The 17,568-nt window shown below is 40.8% G+C and overlaps 1 protein-coding gene across 2 annotated transcripts in view; it reads right to left on the reverse strand.

Annotated features, from left to right (window-relative positions):
• Positions 1-17,568, reverse strand: part of LOC123766633 (murinoglobulin-2) — a 585,294-nt gene that overhangs the window by 427,939 nt on the left and 139,787 nt on the right. For both annotated transcript variants that reach the window (XR_011223484.1, XM_069308162.1), the window contains exon 2: positions 9,741-9,910. Coding sequence is in view for 1 of the 2 variants with exons in the window: in XM_069308162.1 (XP_069164263.1) it covers positions 9,741-9,910 (170 nt within the window). In the remaining variant the exon portion in view is untranslated. The remainder of the gene's footprint in view (positions 1-9,740; positions 9,911-17,568) is intronic.

Consider the following 17,568-nt stretch of genomic DNA (forward strand, 5'->3'; position numbering starts at 1 on the left):
GTGTGAGTTTTCAGTCGCATATAGTCCTGGGGACCATTCAGGCTTGTTCGCATTTGTGTTCCTCACGTGTGCCCCAAAAAATGAGGTGATTTGATAAAATGCTATGCCCAAGATTACCATCTGAGTGCCGGTGGGAAGTGGTTCAAATAGCTTCGGCTATCACTTCCTTATGTCCGGTCATGATGGTCAAGCGGATTAAGACGTCCTGTAGATACCAGTTGCGTTGCTCCTGGCAGTATGGGTTCGAGTCACTTCTGGGGTGTGAGTTTTCAGTCGCATATAGTCCTGGGGACCATTCAGGCTTGTTCGCATTTGTGTTCTTCACGTGTGCCCCAAAAAATGAGGTGATTTGATAAAATGCTATGCCCAAGATTACCATCCGAGTGCCGGCGGGGAAGTGGTTTAAATAGCTTCGGCTATCACTTCCTTGTGTCTGGTCGTGATGGTCAAGTGGATTAAGGCGTCCTGTAGATACCAGTGGCGTTGCTCCTGGCAGTATGGGTTCGAGTCACTTCTGGGGGTATGAGTTTTCAGTCATATATATATTATATATCAATATAAATAAGAAAGGAAATGTTCGTTTGTTCAAAATCGCTAATCTCCAAAAGTTCTTCACCGATTGCTTTGAAATTTTCACACAATGTTCTATTTGCATCAGATCGGGTTTTTATATACATACTCTATCGATTTTACGTCTGTGACGGGAAAAACATGTTTTTTTTTTTAAAAAAGTGTTTTTCATGGATTTTTCATGTGATGGATGTCTTCAAAAACGGTTTACCGATTGCTTTGAAATTTTGACACAACGTTGCATTTGAATAGGTGACCGTTTTTATATACCTACTTTATACATGTCTCACCTGTGACAGGAAAAAACATTTTTTTTTTTTAAAACTGCGCCATCTGATGGACGTAATAACAACACACCGTGTAATCTCCGAAAGTTCTTCACCGATTGCTTTGAAATTTTGACACAACGTTCCATTCGAATACGTGCGTGTTTTTATATACCTACTATTTAGATGCCACACCTGTGACAGGTAAAACCATGTTTTTTTTTTAAACAGCGCCATCTATTGCACGTAAGAGCAACACAAGCTATACAAAATATGTTACAATTCCATTTCAATGTTTCCAATTGCATTGATAGATTGAATTTTCATAGAATTTGATTTATTTTCATTTTGATTTAATTATTTTGTGTGACATTGCATTGTAATTGAGCTGTGTTGTTTACCATTCCGTTCATTTCGTTGGTATTGCTTATTCGTTTCTTTTTCCATTTTCTTCATTCGTTGTTTTTAATTGTTCTTCTTATTTTTCAGTGTAATTGGTGGCGAAATTGAGCAGTGTCAATTAATCTGCGTTTAAATTATTGAAATATTTCCTTAGCTATTTATTTTTTTTTTTAAACATGAAAATGGACAACACGTTTATTTCACAGCTGCAAATGTGCAACAAACAACTATGAATTCACCGGCTACAACGTTAACTGTTTTCTTCACGTTATGTCAAAATGACGTGTTTGCGAAAACACTGCTGTATTCGGAAGTGCCTACATATTACACATGGAATGACAGTAGAAAATCATTTGAACGACGCAAACGAGGAGAGCGAGTCGACGGACAACCTGGCATATTCAAATAAACTAAGATAGGCAGACTATACACCGTGCATCCCAATCAGGATGAATGCTTCTTTCTTTGCAAGCTGTTGGTAAATGTGCTCGGTCCAACGTCTTTCAGCCATTGAGATTTGTCAACGGCGTAACACATGCCACTTCCCGTAGTGCATGTCAAGTTCTGTATTTATTGGAGAACGATCGGCACTGGGATGTATGCATTAATGACACGTCCAACACGTCACATCCAAATCAAATTCGTGCAATGTTTGCAATCATATTGATCACCGGCTCTCCGTTATCTCCAACAGAGTTATGGGATAATTATAAATCGCACTTGGTTGAAGATATTATCTGTCGAATAACCAAAGAAAATTCAAATATGAACATAGATTTTACAGCAAAAATCTTCAACGAAGCGTTGATAATGATTGAAGACTTGTGCTCAGAAATCGCGAACAAAGTTCTCAATCAATTGGGAATCCCATCACAAAATCGATCGCTGCTGCTTCGTTCGACGTAGAATTGCGTCGTGAACAAAATTACAACACGGATGATCTGTTGTTGTATGTTTAATCAAATATTCCTAGGCCAACGCTTGAGCGAAAAAGGCATTAATGAGCAAATAATTCAAACTGTCAATTACGGGCTTGGAGAAATCTTTTTAGATGCGCCAGGAGGAACAGGTAAAACCTTTCTAATTAAATTGATTCAGGCAGCACATCGATCCCAAAATAGCATAACCTTAGCTCTTGCGTCGTCTGGAATTGCTGCGACATTGCTACCAGGTGGAAGAACTGCTACTTCGACTGTGAAATCGCCATTGACCATGAAATTCAGTGAAACTCCGACGTGCAACATTTCCAATGCATCCTGCATGGGAAAAGTATTGAGGAAAAGTATTGCAGAAATGCAAACTTATTGTTTGGGATGAATGCACAATGTCCCACAAAAATCGTTCGAGACTCTTGATCGATCATTGCAAGATTTGCGTGGAAACATCAGACCATTTGGGAATGCATTAATACTGCTTGCAGGAGATTTCAGGCAAACATTACCTGTAATTCCTCGATCGACACCAGCGGACGAAATAAATGCTTCCCTGAAATACTCTACTTTGTGGCGCCACGTAAAGACGTTTAAACTGACTACAAATATGCGTGTCCAGCAGCAAAACGATCCATCAGCTGGGATATTCTCACATCAATTTCTGGAAATCGGAAACGGAAACGTGCCGGTTGATCTGACCTCAGGACGAATTTCATTGCCTCATAACTTGTGCAATTTAGTGACGTCAAAAGAAGAATTTTGTTGAGAAAGTATTTCCCAATATTCAGTCCCTATTATAAGAATCACGATTGGCTGAATGAACGAGCTATTCTAGCAGCCAAGAACAAAGACGTCTACGACCTTAACAATATTATTCAGTCTAACATTCAAAGCGAGGCAGTCACATACAAGTCCGTCGACACTGTTGAGGAAGCAGATGAAGCGGTTAATTATCCAACAGAATTTTGGAACTCACTCGATCTGCCAGGGATACCATCACACGTACGGCAATTGAAAATTGGCGTGACAATTATCATGTTACGAGATATCAATCAGCCAAAACTTTGCAACGTCATGCGCCTTGCAGTAAAAAATTAATCAGCAACGTCGTAGAAGCAACAATCTTGACAGGACCTTTCAAAGGTGAAGATGTCCTCATTCCTCGCATTCCTATGATTCCAACAGATATGCCATTTCAATTTAAGAGATTGTAATTTCCAATTCGATTGGCGTTTGGAATTACCATCAACAAAGCTCAGAGCCAATCTTTAGAATTATGCGGTTGATATCTAGACACGGATTGCTTCTCACATGGACAATTAAATGTTGCGTGTTCCAGAGTCGGAAAACCAGACTATCTCTATATATGGAAATCTCTATATCTCCACAGACAATGGAACAACAAAAAATATTGTATACCCACAAGCATTGTGGAATTAAACATATTAGAAACGTGTGTTTTCTCATTTCTTTCTTTTCCTTTTAACCAGACTGAGCCACAGCAACGTGTGGCGGGTACTGCTAGTATATATATAAACAGGTATATCTATAAATAAAAATGGGAATGTTCGTTTGTTCGAAATCGCTATTCACCGATTGCTTTGAAATTTTCACACAAAGTTCCATTCGCATCCAGCCCGGTTTTTGTATACATACTATATACATATCACGTCTGTGACGGTAACAAAAACATGTTTTTTTCTGAAAAACTGTGTTTTTCATGTGTTTTTCATGTGAGGGGAAATCTTCGAATATCTACTATATACATGCTTCACCTGTGACAGGAAAAAAACATTTTTTTTTTTTAAACAGAGCCATCTGTTGGACGTAAGAGCAACCCATGCTGTAATCTTCTAAAGTTCTTCACCGATTGCTTTGAAATTTTGACACAACGTTCCATTCGAATAGGCGCGTCTTTTTATATACCTACTATATTGATACCATCCCTGTGACAGGTAAAAACAAGCATTTTTGAAAAACAGCGCCATCTGTTGCACATAGTAGCAACATTCATGCTCTACTAAATATGTCACGAAATCCATTTCAATGTGTCCGATTGCATTAATAAATTTTGTTTTCATATATTTCGATTTATTTTATTTTTTATTGAATTATTTTGTGTGACATTGTGTTGGAATTGAGCTGTGTTGTTTACCATACAATTCATTTTGTAAGTATAAGTATAGATCCCACACCTGTGACAGGTAAAACTATGCTTTTCTTGACAAACAGCACCATCTGTTGCATGTAAGAGCAACACATATGCTATACTAAATATGTTACGATTCCATTTCATTGTTTCTCATTGCATTGATAAATAGAATTTTAATAGATTTTGAATTATTTTAATTTTTATTGAATTATTTTGTGTGAATTGCGTTGGAATTGAGCTGTGTTGTTTACAACACCATTCATTTCGTGAGCATAGTTTTTTTTTTTTTTTTTCATATTTTCAGATATTTTTTAACTGCTTTTCTTGTATTTCAGTGATGGGAACATCAGATACCTTGATGTTCCCAATTTTCTGATGGGAACATCAGACCATTTCAGAAGGCATCAGACGAAGGAGTGGGGTAATGGTGGGGAGGACGAGGGGACAAGGGAGAGGGTAATGATGGGGATGGACGAGGGGATGGGGAAGTTTGGGATGGTGGGGATGAGGTGATGGGGAAATGAAGAATGTTAGAGGAGGACAAAGGGACAGAGGAGAGAATGGTGGGGGGAGGACAAAGGGACAGAGGAGAGAATGGTGGGGGGAGGACTGGGGGACAAGGATGTGTGCGTTGCTGAGCCACAGCAATGCGTGGTCCAAGACGATGAAGCGACTGGCGCCGCGAGATTTGTGGGGCAACTGATTAGTGGCACACAAAGGATGCCAGACGTAGCCAACCAGATGAAATGTAGATATAACAGTTCCACATACACAGATATAACTTAGTGAGACAAGAGTTATCTGTTTTTTGGGTGGGATACTGAGAATTTATTTGGACAGGTCTCGAGGAGACGAATCCGTAGATATTCCACATGAATATATATTAGAATGATAAATTACCTAAATCTTAAATGGTAAATACTTTAGACTACCATTGATATTCAAGGGAGAATTTTTTTTGTGTAGTATAATGCTACTATGGATTTTAATATATCAAGATAGGCTATTTAAGGAATAAATGACGCAGTGAGTGTCTATACAAGGCTGGAGAAAGATTTATATCTAAATATATAAATACTTGACTTATTTGCCTTATAAGAGGAATGGACGGTTGCCGGTAGGATATAGCCTGTAGGTATAACGTTGACATATATATATATATATATATATATATATATATATATATATATATATATATATATATATATATATATATATATATATATATATATATATATATATGTATATATATATATATATATATATATATATATATATATATATATATATATATATATATATATATATATATATCACGAATTTGTGTGACGAATTTATTTGCGTCACGAATTTGAACACCGGTGTGTTTGCGGCCATGCACGGGCAGGCCAATACGGCAGCCATGGTCTCATCTGTTGTAAGACGCAGGGAAAGATTGCCAGACACGAAGCAGTCAATGACATCATCAAGAGAAGTTTGGCTACGGATGGGCGTCCAGCACAAAGGGAACCTCAGTTGTGCAGACCTGACAACAGCCAAAAACGCCCAGATGGAGTCACCCTGCAGCCATGGAGGAAAGGTAAACAGGTCGTATGGGATTACACCTGTGCATCTACATTGGCTGATACCTATTTACGTTACAGCTCAGCGGAATGAGGTGGGGCAGCCACCTTCAGGGAGACCCAGAAAATCAACAAGTACAGAGGCCTAGAACGTTGTTGCAGGTTCGTGCCGATAGGCTCTCAGACTCTGGGCGCCTGGGGTAAATGTGCACTTAAGTTTTTAAAGGAGGTTGGTGAGGAACTCATTGGGAAAACTAGAGACCCACGAGCGGCCAGTTTCCTGTTCCAGCGCCTCAGTGTCGCAGTTCAGAGGGGAAATGCGTGCTGTATCCTGGGTACGCACCCAGTATATATATATATATATATATATATATATATATATATATATATATATATATATATATATATATATATATATATATATATATAAATAAATGATTATTGACTTGATTTCAATTTGATTTGTGATGTTTATATATTCCTATATGATGCCAAGTTGTATTGATGCTCTAAAGTGAACCATGTTTGGCTGCGACGAGTAGACATAGAAGTATTTATGGCATTATTATTACCGAGATAATATATTCACGTATAGTTGGCCTGCAGTAGGATACTAGCAACCTGGACCTAGATTCAGGAAGCTCTGTGTATTTCTTCGTAAGTGGGTTTGCTACGAAGGTTCCTAAGTGTGCCCTAAGAAGATGCTTAGGTGCGATTCAATAAGGTCCACTTAGGAAGAAAATTGTTGGTTCACCTGCGTGCCGATAGAGGTCACTACTGTGTTTCGTTTGGCCAATCAGAGAGCAGCAACATTCTTCATATTGAAGATTTAGCGCTGGTTTATCGGAGCTCTACTGCCTCCTATTTACGTCGAATTTTCGTATAAAATTAGTATATTTCCAAGTAAAACAATGTTTTTTCAACTTCTACAGCCAGCACCGACATTGTAGTAAACAAATATGTTACATTTGTTGTCTACCTACGTAATTCTAAGAGATACTGTATAGCTGTCCTTGTTGCTCGGAAGATGCGCTGACAATTATTGTATATATTTACTGAATTTACCCAAGGGCCACTAACTGTCTAGTGGCCTCGAAGAGGACAGAAAGCCGGCGGCTTGTTGAAGGGCCCGCCAATTGTCTTAATGATATTTTTTAGCTGGAATTTGGCATTTACGGCTTCAGCGGGTAGGCGGTTCCTAGTTTATAGCTCTCATGAGTTTATAGCTCTCTTGGTGGAAAAAAAAAAACATCTGTTTTCAGTCCTACTTGAGAGAACACTCTCCAACACTATATCTGTGATTGTCCTGTTATCAGTGACTTCATACCAAATGTTATGAGGTATTTTGAGCTCTGTAATTACTTCATACACTCAGGAATATTGGAAGATATTCTTGTGCTGCACACAGATTTTGCCAGTGGAGGCTAATAGATCAGCATTAAATATTTTGTTCTCTCCTAATTCCATGTATAACTGGTCATCCTGTGAGGTGAGGATGTTGGATGAGCTTGTAGCTGGTTTTTGATCTACACTGTGTGGTCCTTTATACAGAATAGGGAAGCAGCACATTGCTGTGTATACCTAAACATGTTTAAAAATACATTGTTTGAGAGGAGTCTGGTAGAAACTGGTAAGAGTAATTATAATATAATGTTTCCATGATTCAGTGCTTACCTCTTGTGAAAATTGCTTAGAGTTGTTTAGTCAGAGTTTATTTGTTTTTTGTATTGAGGCTGGTATTTTCTAAATTGATTCCATGTTCAGTATGTCTAACCATCCTGTGAGATGGGAGTATTAGATAAACTTATAGCTAGTTTTTTATCTACACTGTGTAATATTCCATATAGAATAGGGTAGTAGTACATTGCTGTGTATACCTAATCTTCTTAATAAAAAAATCAGTAATATAGATTTTAAATTATAGTTTGTATTATTACAAATTCAGTACTGTATTATCCTTATTAAATCATGTTGACCATGGATCATTAAGATCTCATGTTGATATGTAATAGTCATATATCTTTTGAACTGCTAATCCATGCTAATCATTCATTAAATTGTGCATTATGTCTCAATTTTTCACTTCCTTGGATATACTGTACAGTACAAAAAGATAGGACAAAAATAAACTTGTAATATTTCTTTCATTATATTTTTCATTTAAATAACTGCATCAATATTTTTACAGCTGATAGGATTTGTTTTACCATACAGGTGCATTATTTGTTAAAAAAAAAATTTGGTTTATTGTTACACACAATGGTGCTACATAGCCTTCCCAGCTTGGTGCCTTCTTTTAATACTTACTGATTAAAAAATATATAATAAATACATTTTATTCAGGAAAAGTACATACAGTTGATTTACAAACATAATGTTGGATTTATAGACAGAGCTAGTACATACAATACCTAAAGCCACTAATACTCATAGCATTTTGGGCAAGGTGTGGGGGAAAAAACACAGACTAAAACTTAATAGTAATCGGGATTAGGTATAAATTGTGTTGAAAGAAGGAATAAAAAATACAAAAAGGGGGGTTAACATAGCAGAAATCAGCAATTGCACATGTTGGTGAACAGCGTTGTTTAAAAAATAGCAAGACATGGGTTGTCATTTAGGGGGTAAGTTAGGTTACATGGAGTTAATTAGACAGTACTTGGTTTAACTCTTAAACTGGTTGAGAGAGGTACAGCCTTTGACATGATTCGGGAGGTCATTCCACATTCTGGGTCCCTTGATTTGTAGAGCACTTCTAGTTTGGTTACACACAGCCAAATTGTGTAACAAGAAGAGGTCTTGGACACAAATTTGTTCCATGCTTAATGTAGGTGAATCAGCTGAGTATTCCTCAAATAAAATAAGTTGCCTCAGCTTATAAGGTAAATAAAATAAGCATTTCTCAAATAAGTAGCTGCCTCACCTCACTGCCTTACTGCTACATAGCCTTCCTGTCATGGTGCCTTCTTTTGATAATTACTTGTTCCACACCCAAATTGTATAACAGGTAGAGGTCTTGGACCCCTACTTCCCTCTCTTTTTTAATAGTCCATATAGTCATAATTATAGCTTTAAGTATTCAATGAATAAAGTTTTTGACATTTTTATCCTTCTCCTTACCTAACATCATTTGTGCATCATATTTTTATTTTATGTCTCACCCAGATTTAATTTCAAAATAAAACCAAAGTAAATAAATTATAAATGGGGGGTGTATAGCTAAGGTACACCCTTACTACTAGGTGAACAGGGACATTTGGTGATAGTAAATGATCCCATCAGGCAGGGCTCATCACCTTCTCTCATATTTCATGTTCACCAGTGTTTATTTACTTAATAACTACTGGTATAATATCTTGCTATTATTAAACTAATTCTAATATCGTAAAAGACATATTTACTCAAAGTTTCAAGCAGACAATGAACATATAACTAACACGAAGGACTCCTCTTCATGAGATTCAATTTTTATAATCTTTTGTTTATGTTCTAAAATCTTAAAATCGATCCCAGTGTTATGTAGTAGAGAAAAATTAAGTTATATTCATTTTACGTAAAGCTACGAGTTGTCGAAATCACACTTAGATCCCGGACCAAACTTACGAAGGTTTTTCGACTTAGTGTAGCTACCTGAATACCGTCGTAGCCGCCACGAAGGCGCTAAGAAGGAAAACATTCGTAGCTAAGAAGAAAAACCTTCGTAAGTACCTTCGTGAATCTGGCCCCTGGAAGCTGCTAACATTGGCATGAGTCTCAAATATATTTATTTTCAATAAGGATTCCAAAGGTACAGACTTTGACCCAAACAGAGTACGACAGAAAGACCAAATATATGAGCCAATAAACTGTCATTTACCTTCAGGGATTTTGATGAGGGTGATGGGACCAGTAAGTTCTTCAGGATAACGTCTGGACTTGAGAGCAACTGTGAAGAAGTGTACCGGAGAAGTGTTATTCACAATAAAGGCGCACACTTGAGCATCTTCTCCAGATATCCACTTGCGGGGCGTCGTTATCACGTAGCTTCTGCGTACCAAAAGTCATCAAATTAGTTACGCATTAATTTGGTCATATAAATTACAAATTCTAAATTAAATGATTGTCATATATATATATATATATATATATATATACACAACATATAAATACAACTGTATAATCATCATGAGATCTCCTGAAGAATAATCTACAATCTTATACATTTCTGTTCCTCATAAGGTTTCAGTAATACAACATTAAATAATTAGAAGTTAAGGAGAAATTTCACAATACCAACTAATGGGGACAATTGTTCCTAGCCACAGAGGGTGATCAGGTACTGCTCCAGCCATCTGTCTATTTACTATTTGTATTTACTATTTGTGCCTGCTGAGTCGAGCTATTAGCTCCTAGACCCCGCCTTTCTAACCGATCAATTTTTGCTCAATTATATCTACTACATATATTTCTCCCTAACAAACACACACACACACACACACACAAAACCCATGGTTTAATCAGAGATGTACGCTAGCTAAGCAGCAAAGTAAAAGTGCATGGAGAAACTATAGGAATAACAGGACACTTGAGAGCAGAGAAAGATACCACAGTGCCAGGAATGAATATGTCAAGATGAGAAGAGAGGCAGAAAGACAATACGAAAATTACATCGCAAGCAAGGCAAAGACTCAACCTAAATTGCTGCACAGCCACATCAGGAGAAAAACAACAGTAAAGGAACAGGTAATGAATATAAGGATAGGGGCAGAAGGATTCACTACAAACGACAAGGAAGTGTGTGAGGAACTGAACAAGAAATTCCAGGTCTTCACCTTGGAGCAAGGAGAGATTCCAGAGATACGAGAGGGAATAGTTAACCAGGAACCACTAGAAGAGTTTGAGATTACCAGTGGGGAAGTATAGAAGTATATACTAGAGTTGGGCGTGACAAAGGCTATAGGGCCAGATGGAATCTCCCCTTGGATACTAAGGGAAAGAGCAGAAGCACTGTGCCTGCCACCCTCCATAGTGTATAACAAATCACTGGCAAAGGGGGACCTGCCAGAAATTTGGAAGACAGCTAATACAGTTCCAATATACAAGAAAGGGGACAGGCAGGAGGCACTGAACTACAGGCCAGAGTCCCTACCCTGCATACCATGCAAGCTGATTGAGACGATTGTGCGAAGAAAGCTAATGGAACATCTGGAGCGAAAGAACTTTATAACACAGCATCAACATGGGTTCAGGGATGGCAAGTCCTGCCTCACAGGGCTTATTGAATTCTAGGACCAGGCAAGAAAGAGAGGGGTGGGCAGACTGCATATTTTTGGATTGTCAAAAAGCCTTTAATACAGTAGCACACAAGAGGCTAGTGAAAAAGCTGGAGTGAAAGGGAAGGTACTTCGTTGGATAAGGGAGTACCTAAGTAACAGAAGACAACGAGTCACTGTGAGGGGTGAGGTCTCGGATTGGCGTGACATCACAAGTGGAGTCCCGCAGGGTTCAGTCCTTGGACCAATACTGTTTCTGATATATGTAAATGATCTCCCAGAGGGTATAGAATCGTTCCTCTCGATGTTTGCTGATGATGCAAAAATTATGAGGAGAATTGAAACAGTGGATGATAGTAGGAGGCTACAGGATGACCTAGACAGACTGAATGAATTGTCCAACAAATGCCTGCTAAAGTTTAACCTGAGTAAATGCAAAGTAATGAAACTAGGCCGTTGAAACAGGCCAGACACAAGATACAGAATAGGAGATGAAGTACTTAATGAAACGGAAAGAGAGAAAGATCTAGGAATTGATATCACACCAAACCTGTCTCCTGAAGCCCACATAAAAATAATTACGTCTGCGGCATATGCGAGGCTGGCTAACAACCTTCAGGAACCTGTGTAAGGAATCGTTCAGAATCTTGTACACCACATACGTAAGACCAATCCTGGAGTATGCGGCCCCAGCATGCTTGCAGGGGTTGAGATCTGGCTCTTTGGTCCCGCCTCTCAACTTTCAATCAACTAATGTACAGGTTCCTGAGCCTACTGGGCTCTATCATATGTACATTTGAAACTGTGTATGAAGTCAGCCTCCACCACATCACTTCCTAATGCATTCCATTTGTCTACTGCTCTGACACTGAAAACAAAATTTCTAACGTCTGTATGGCTCATAAGGGCACCCATTTCCACCTATGTTCCCTAGTGCGTGTGCTCCTTGTGTTAAATAGTCTGTCTTTATCTTATATCCCAAGTTATATCCGTTAGGAATTTTCTTATTTCTTCTTAGCTTCCCTTTTGGATTGTCAGCCTTTAGTTTTCTGGGCCCTTCCATAAGTACATTAACCCAATTTCGACCAGAAACTCAAACATCAGTACACTGTGATCGCTCATTTCCACGGGGGCTTCGAACCCGAATTCCCTGATGTCGGAGTCGTTCAGAGTGAAGATTAGATCGAGTGTCTCTGGTTCATCATTGCCTTTCATTCTTTTGGGTCCCATATCATGCTGACTTAAAAAGCATGACTTGTCGTCACTTTCAACAGTTTAGGTCTCCATGTTTCCTCACCTCCACACGGTTCCTTGTTCTCCCAACACATCCTTTGGTGAGTGAAGTCCCCCCATGGTGAGCAGATGGGATCGATTTCTACAGGCAGCAGAGGCTGCTCTCTCAATTCTCTCAATTATAGTGTTAACTGCCAAGTTGTTTCTGTCATACTCTTGCCTGGATCTTCTGTCGTTTGGTGGAAGGTTATATATCACTGCTACTACTACTCTTGTTTCTCTCATCGTGATGGTGTCTGTTATATAGTCTGTGAATCCCTCACAGCCTGGGATAACCATCTCCTCGAAATTCCATTCCTTTCTTATCAGTAGTTCCACTCTGCTTCCCTCCATTCCTTCCCCTCTCTTTCTTTATTACAGTGCAGTCCTGGGGAAATACCGCATTCGTTATTATTCCTGAGAGTTTTGTTTCCATTATTCCAATTACATCTGAGTTCACTTCTTGTGCTCTTTGCCTGAGTTCACTTGCCTTGCCTGTAGTCCCATCTATGTTTGAGTTCAATTCATTAAAACTGACTCTCTTCTTTCCATCCCCAGTTTCTGCTAATTCCATTGGAGTAGGGAGACAAAGGGTGTCTGGGGTGGGATGGCCTAGAAAGGAGGACCTGAGGTGTGGATCTGGGGTGTGAGGAGGGGAGGCTGGTGGGTTTCTGTATGGGGAAGCCAGATGGATCTGGGGTGGTGAAGCTGAGAGGGTCTGGGGTTGGGGGTCAATTAGGGAATGAGATGGAGGAGCAGGAGGGGCATGTGGATGGGGTGGAGGGAGGTCATTGATTGGGGGAATGAAGAGGAGCCTAGGGTGGAGGGGCAGGGAGGGAATGGGCTGGAAAACAGGGGATGTCATGGGGTGTGGGATCAGGGAGGGCCAGGGATGGGGAAAGGGGTAGGGGGTATGAGGGCATGGGGGGGGCCTGGGGGAGCAGGGGAGACATGTCTGGAAAGGGTCTCTACTGGTTGGGGTGAATGGTCGTGGGGTGGGAGGTTTCTGTTATATTCCTCCCTGGGGATACTGGCCTACTGGTGGGGGGATTCCCACTCTTCTCTAAGGTTTCTGGAGATACTGAGCTGAGTCCTGTGGCTCCCCCTTTCCCATCTCTCCCCTTGCATCTCATCCTTGCTTCTGCAGCCTTCCTTCTTTCTTCCGTCGTCATTTCCCTCTATAGAAAAACGTCCTTGTATTCCCCTAGTCTCATAAATTTGCTCTTCCTGGACACGATTTTTTCTTTTGTGGCCTCGTTCGTGAGCATTAACTTTATTAGTCATTTCCTTTCCTTGTTGTAGCCACTTATCCTGAAAACCTTCTCTATATTGCCATTAGCCCTATCATATCCAGACACTCCAAGATCTTCTTCGCCATTGCTCGGTCCTTCCTTTTCCACTCCTCTTAGTTGGATCCTTCCAGTTCCTGTACTCCTACAGCTATAATAGATCTTTTTCTTTCCAGCATTTTGTGTAGTGCAATCCTCTCACGTCTCACCAATCTGAGACCTCACCCCGAACAGTGACTCGCTGTCTTCTGTTACTTAGGTAATCCCTAATCCAATGGAGTACCTTCCCTTTCATTCCTGCCTGCATCTCCAGCTTTCGCACCAGTCTCTGGAGTGGCACTTTGTCAAAGGCTTTCTGGCAATCCAAAAATATGCAGTCTGCCCACCCCTCTCTTTCTTGTCTGATTCTTGTTGCCTGATCGTAGAACTCAAGTAACCCTGTGAGGCATGACTTGCCATCCCTGAAACCATGTTGGTGTTGTGTTACAAAGTTCTTTCGCTCCAGATGTTCCACTAGCTTTTTTCGTACAATTTTCCCCATTAGCTTGCATGGTATGCAGGTTAGGGACACTGGCCTGTAGTTCAGTTCCTCCTGTCTATCCCCCTTCTTGTATATCGGGACCACGTTTGCTGCTTTCCAAATTTTTGGCAGTTCACCTGTTATCAGTGATTTGTTATAGACCATGGAGAGTGGCAGGCACAGTGCTTCTGCTCCTTTCTTTAGTATTCATGGCGATATTTCATCTGGGCCTATAGCCTTTGTCGCATCCAACTCTAGCAAAACCTTCCTTACATACCCACTGGTAATCTCAAATTCCTCTAGTGGTGCCTGGTTAACTATTCCTTCTCTTATCTCTGGAACTTCTCCTTGCCTTAGTGTGAAGACTTCCTGGAATTTCTTATTGAGTTCCTTGCACACTTCTTTGTCGTTTGTAGTGAACCTGTCTGCCCCTATCCTCACTTTCATTACCTGTTCCTTCATTGTTGTCTTTCTCCTAATGTGGCTGTGCAGCAGTTTGTGTTGAGTCTTAGCCTTGCTTGCTATGTCGTTTTTATATTGCCCTTCTGCCTCTCTTCTCACCCGGACGTATTCATTCCTGGCTCTCTGGTAACCTTCTCTGCTCTCAATGTCCTGTTATACAGTAGATCAATTTGTGATCACAGGTAACTAGTGTGTGTGTGTGTGTGTGTGTGTGTGTGTGTGTGTGTGTGTGTGTGTGTGTGTGTGTGTGTGTGTGTGTGTGTGTGTGTGTGTGTGTGTGTGTGTGTGTGTGTGTGTGTGTGTGTACTCATCTAATTGTACTCACCTAATTGTGCTTGCGGGGGTTGAGCTCTGGCTCTTTGGTCCCGCCTCTCAACCGTCAATCAACTGATGTACAGATTCCTGAGCCTACTGGGCTCTATCATATCTACATTTGAAGCTGTGTATGGAGTCAGCCTCCACCACATCACTTCCTAGTGCATTCCATTTACTAACTACTCTGACACTGAAAAAATTCTTTCTGATGTCTCTGTGGCTCATTTGGGTACTCAGCTTCCACCTGTGTCCCCTTGTTCGCGTCCCTCCAGTGTTGAATAGTTCATCCTTGTTTACCCGGTCGATTCCCCTGAGGATTTTGTAGGTTGTGATCATGTCCCCCCTTACTCTTCTGTCTTCCAGTGTCGTAAGGTGCATTTCCCGCAGCCTTTCCTCATAACTCATGCCTCTTAGTTCTGGGACTAGTCTAGTAGCATACCTTTGGACTTTTTCCAGCTTCGTCTTGTGCTTGACAAGGTACGGGCTCCATGCTGGGGCCGCATACTCCAGGATTGGTCTTACATATGTGGTGTACAAGATTCTAAATGATTCCTTACACAGGTTCCTGCACGCCGTTCTGATGTTAGCCAGCCTCGCATATGCCGCAGACGTTATTCTCTTTATGTGGGCTTCAGGAGACAGGTTTGGTGTGATATCAACTCCTAGATCTTTCTCTCTGTCTGTTTCATTAAGTACTTCATCTCCTATTCTGTATCCTGTGCCTGGCCTCCTGTTTCCACTGCCTAGTTTCATTACTTTGCATTTACTCGGGTTGAACTTCAACAGCCATTTGTTGGACCATTCACTCAGTCTATCCAGGTCATCTTGTAGCCTCCTACTATCATCCTCTGTTTCAATCCTCCTCATAATTTTTGCATCGTCGACAAACATTGAGAGGAACGAATCTATACCCTCTGGGAGATCATTTACATATACCAGAAACAGTATAGGTCCAAGGACTGACCCCTGCGGGACTCCACTTGTGACGTCTCGCCAATCTTAGACCTCACCCCTCACACAGACTCGTTGTCTCCTGTTGCTTAGGTACTCCTCTATCCACCGGAGTACCTTCCCTCTCACTCCAGCCTGCATCTCCAACTTTCGCACTAGCCTCTTGTGTGGCACTGTATCAAAGGCTTTCTGACAATCCAAAAATATGCAGTCTGCCCACCCTTCTCTTTCTTGCCTTATTTTTGTTGCCTGGTCGTAGAATTCAAGTAACCCTGTGAGGCAGGACCTGCCATCCCTGAACCCATGTTGATGCTGTGTTACAAAGTTCCTTCGCTCCAGATGCTCCACTAGTTTTTTTCGCACAATCTTCTCCATCAGCTTGCATGGTATGCAGGTTAGGGACACTGGCCTGTAGTTCAGTGCCTCCTGTCTATCCCCTTTCTTGTATATCGGGACTACGTTAGCTGCTTTCCAAATATCTGGCAGTTCCCCTGTTGCCAGTGATTTGTTATACACTATGGAGAGTGGTAGGCTCAGTTCTCTTGCTCCTTCCTTTAGAACCCAAGGGGAGATTCCATCTGGGCCTATAGCCTTCGTCACGTCCAACTCTAGTAAACACTTCCTTACTTCCCCACTGGTAATCTCAAACTCTTCCAGTGGTTCCTGGTTAGCTATTCCCTCACTTACCTCTGGAATTTCTCCTTGCTCTAAGGTGAAGACCTCCTGGAATTTCTTATTCAATTCCTCACACACTTCCTTGTCATTTGTAGTGAATCCTTCCGCCTCTATCCTTAATCTCATAACCTGTTCCTTTACTGTTGTTTTTCTCCTAATATGGCTATGCAACAATTTAGGCTGAGTCTTTGCCTTGCTTGCGATGTCATTTTCGTATTGTCTTTCTGCCTCTCTTCTCATCCTGACATATTCATTCCTGGCATTCTGGTATCTTTCTCTGCTCTCCAGTGTCCTGTTATTCCTATAGTTTCTCCATGCCCTTTTACTTTGCTGCTTAGCTAGCCTACATCTTTGATTAAACCATGGGTTTCTCATCTTCATTTCTCTGTTTTCCTTTTGGACTGGGACAAACTTGTTTGCTGCGTCCTTGCACTTCTGTGTGATGTAATCCATCATATCTTGGGCCGTCTTTCCCCTGAGCTCTGTTTCCCATGCTATATCTGTTAGGAATTTTCTTATCCCCTCATAGTTTCCCTTTCGGTATGCTAACCTTTTGGTTTCGGTATCCCTCCTCGAGTTCAATAACCCTTCTTCAATCAAGTACTCAAACACCAATACACTGTGGTCGCTCATTCCTACTGGGTCCTCAAAACCGATTTCTCTTATGTCGGAGTCGTTCAGAGTGAAGACTAGGTCGAGTCTCGCTGGTTCGTCATTGCCTCTCATCCTTGTGGGTTCTCCGACATGCTGGGTTAAAAAGTTGATTGTCACCTCCTCCAATAGTTTGGCTCTCCACGTATCCTCGCCTCCATGCGGTTCCTTGTTCTCCCAGTCAATCTTTCCGTGATTGAAGTCGCCCATGATGAGCAGGTGGGATCTATTTCTACAGGCAGCAGAGGCTGCCCTCTCAATTATAGTGTTAACTGCCATGTCGTTGTTTTCATACTC

The sequence above is a fragment of the Procambarus clarkii genome, chromosome 62, assembly GCF_040958095.1.
Source record: "Procambarus clarkii isolate CNS0578487 chromosome 62, FALCON_Pclarkii_2.0, whole genome shotgun sequence".
Taxonomy (NCBI): Eukaryota; Metazoa; Arthropoda; class Malacostraca; order Decapoda; family Cambaridae; genus Procambarus; species Procambarus clarkii.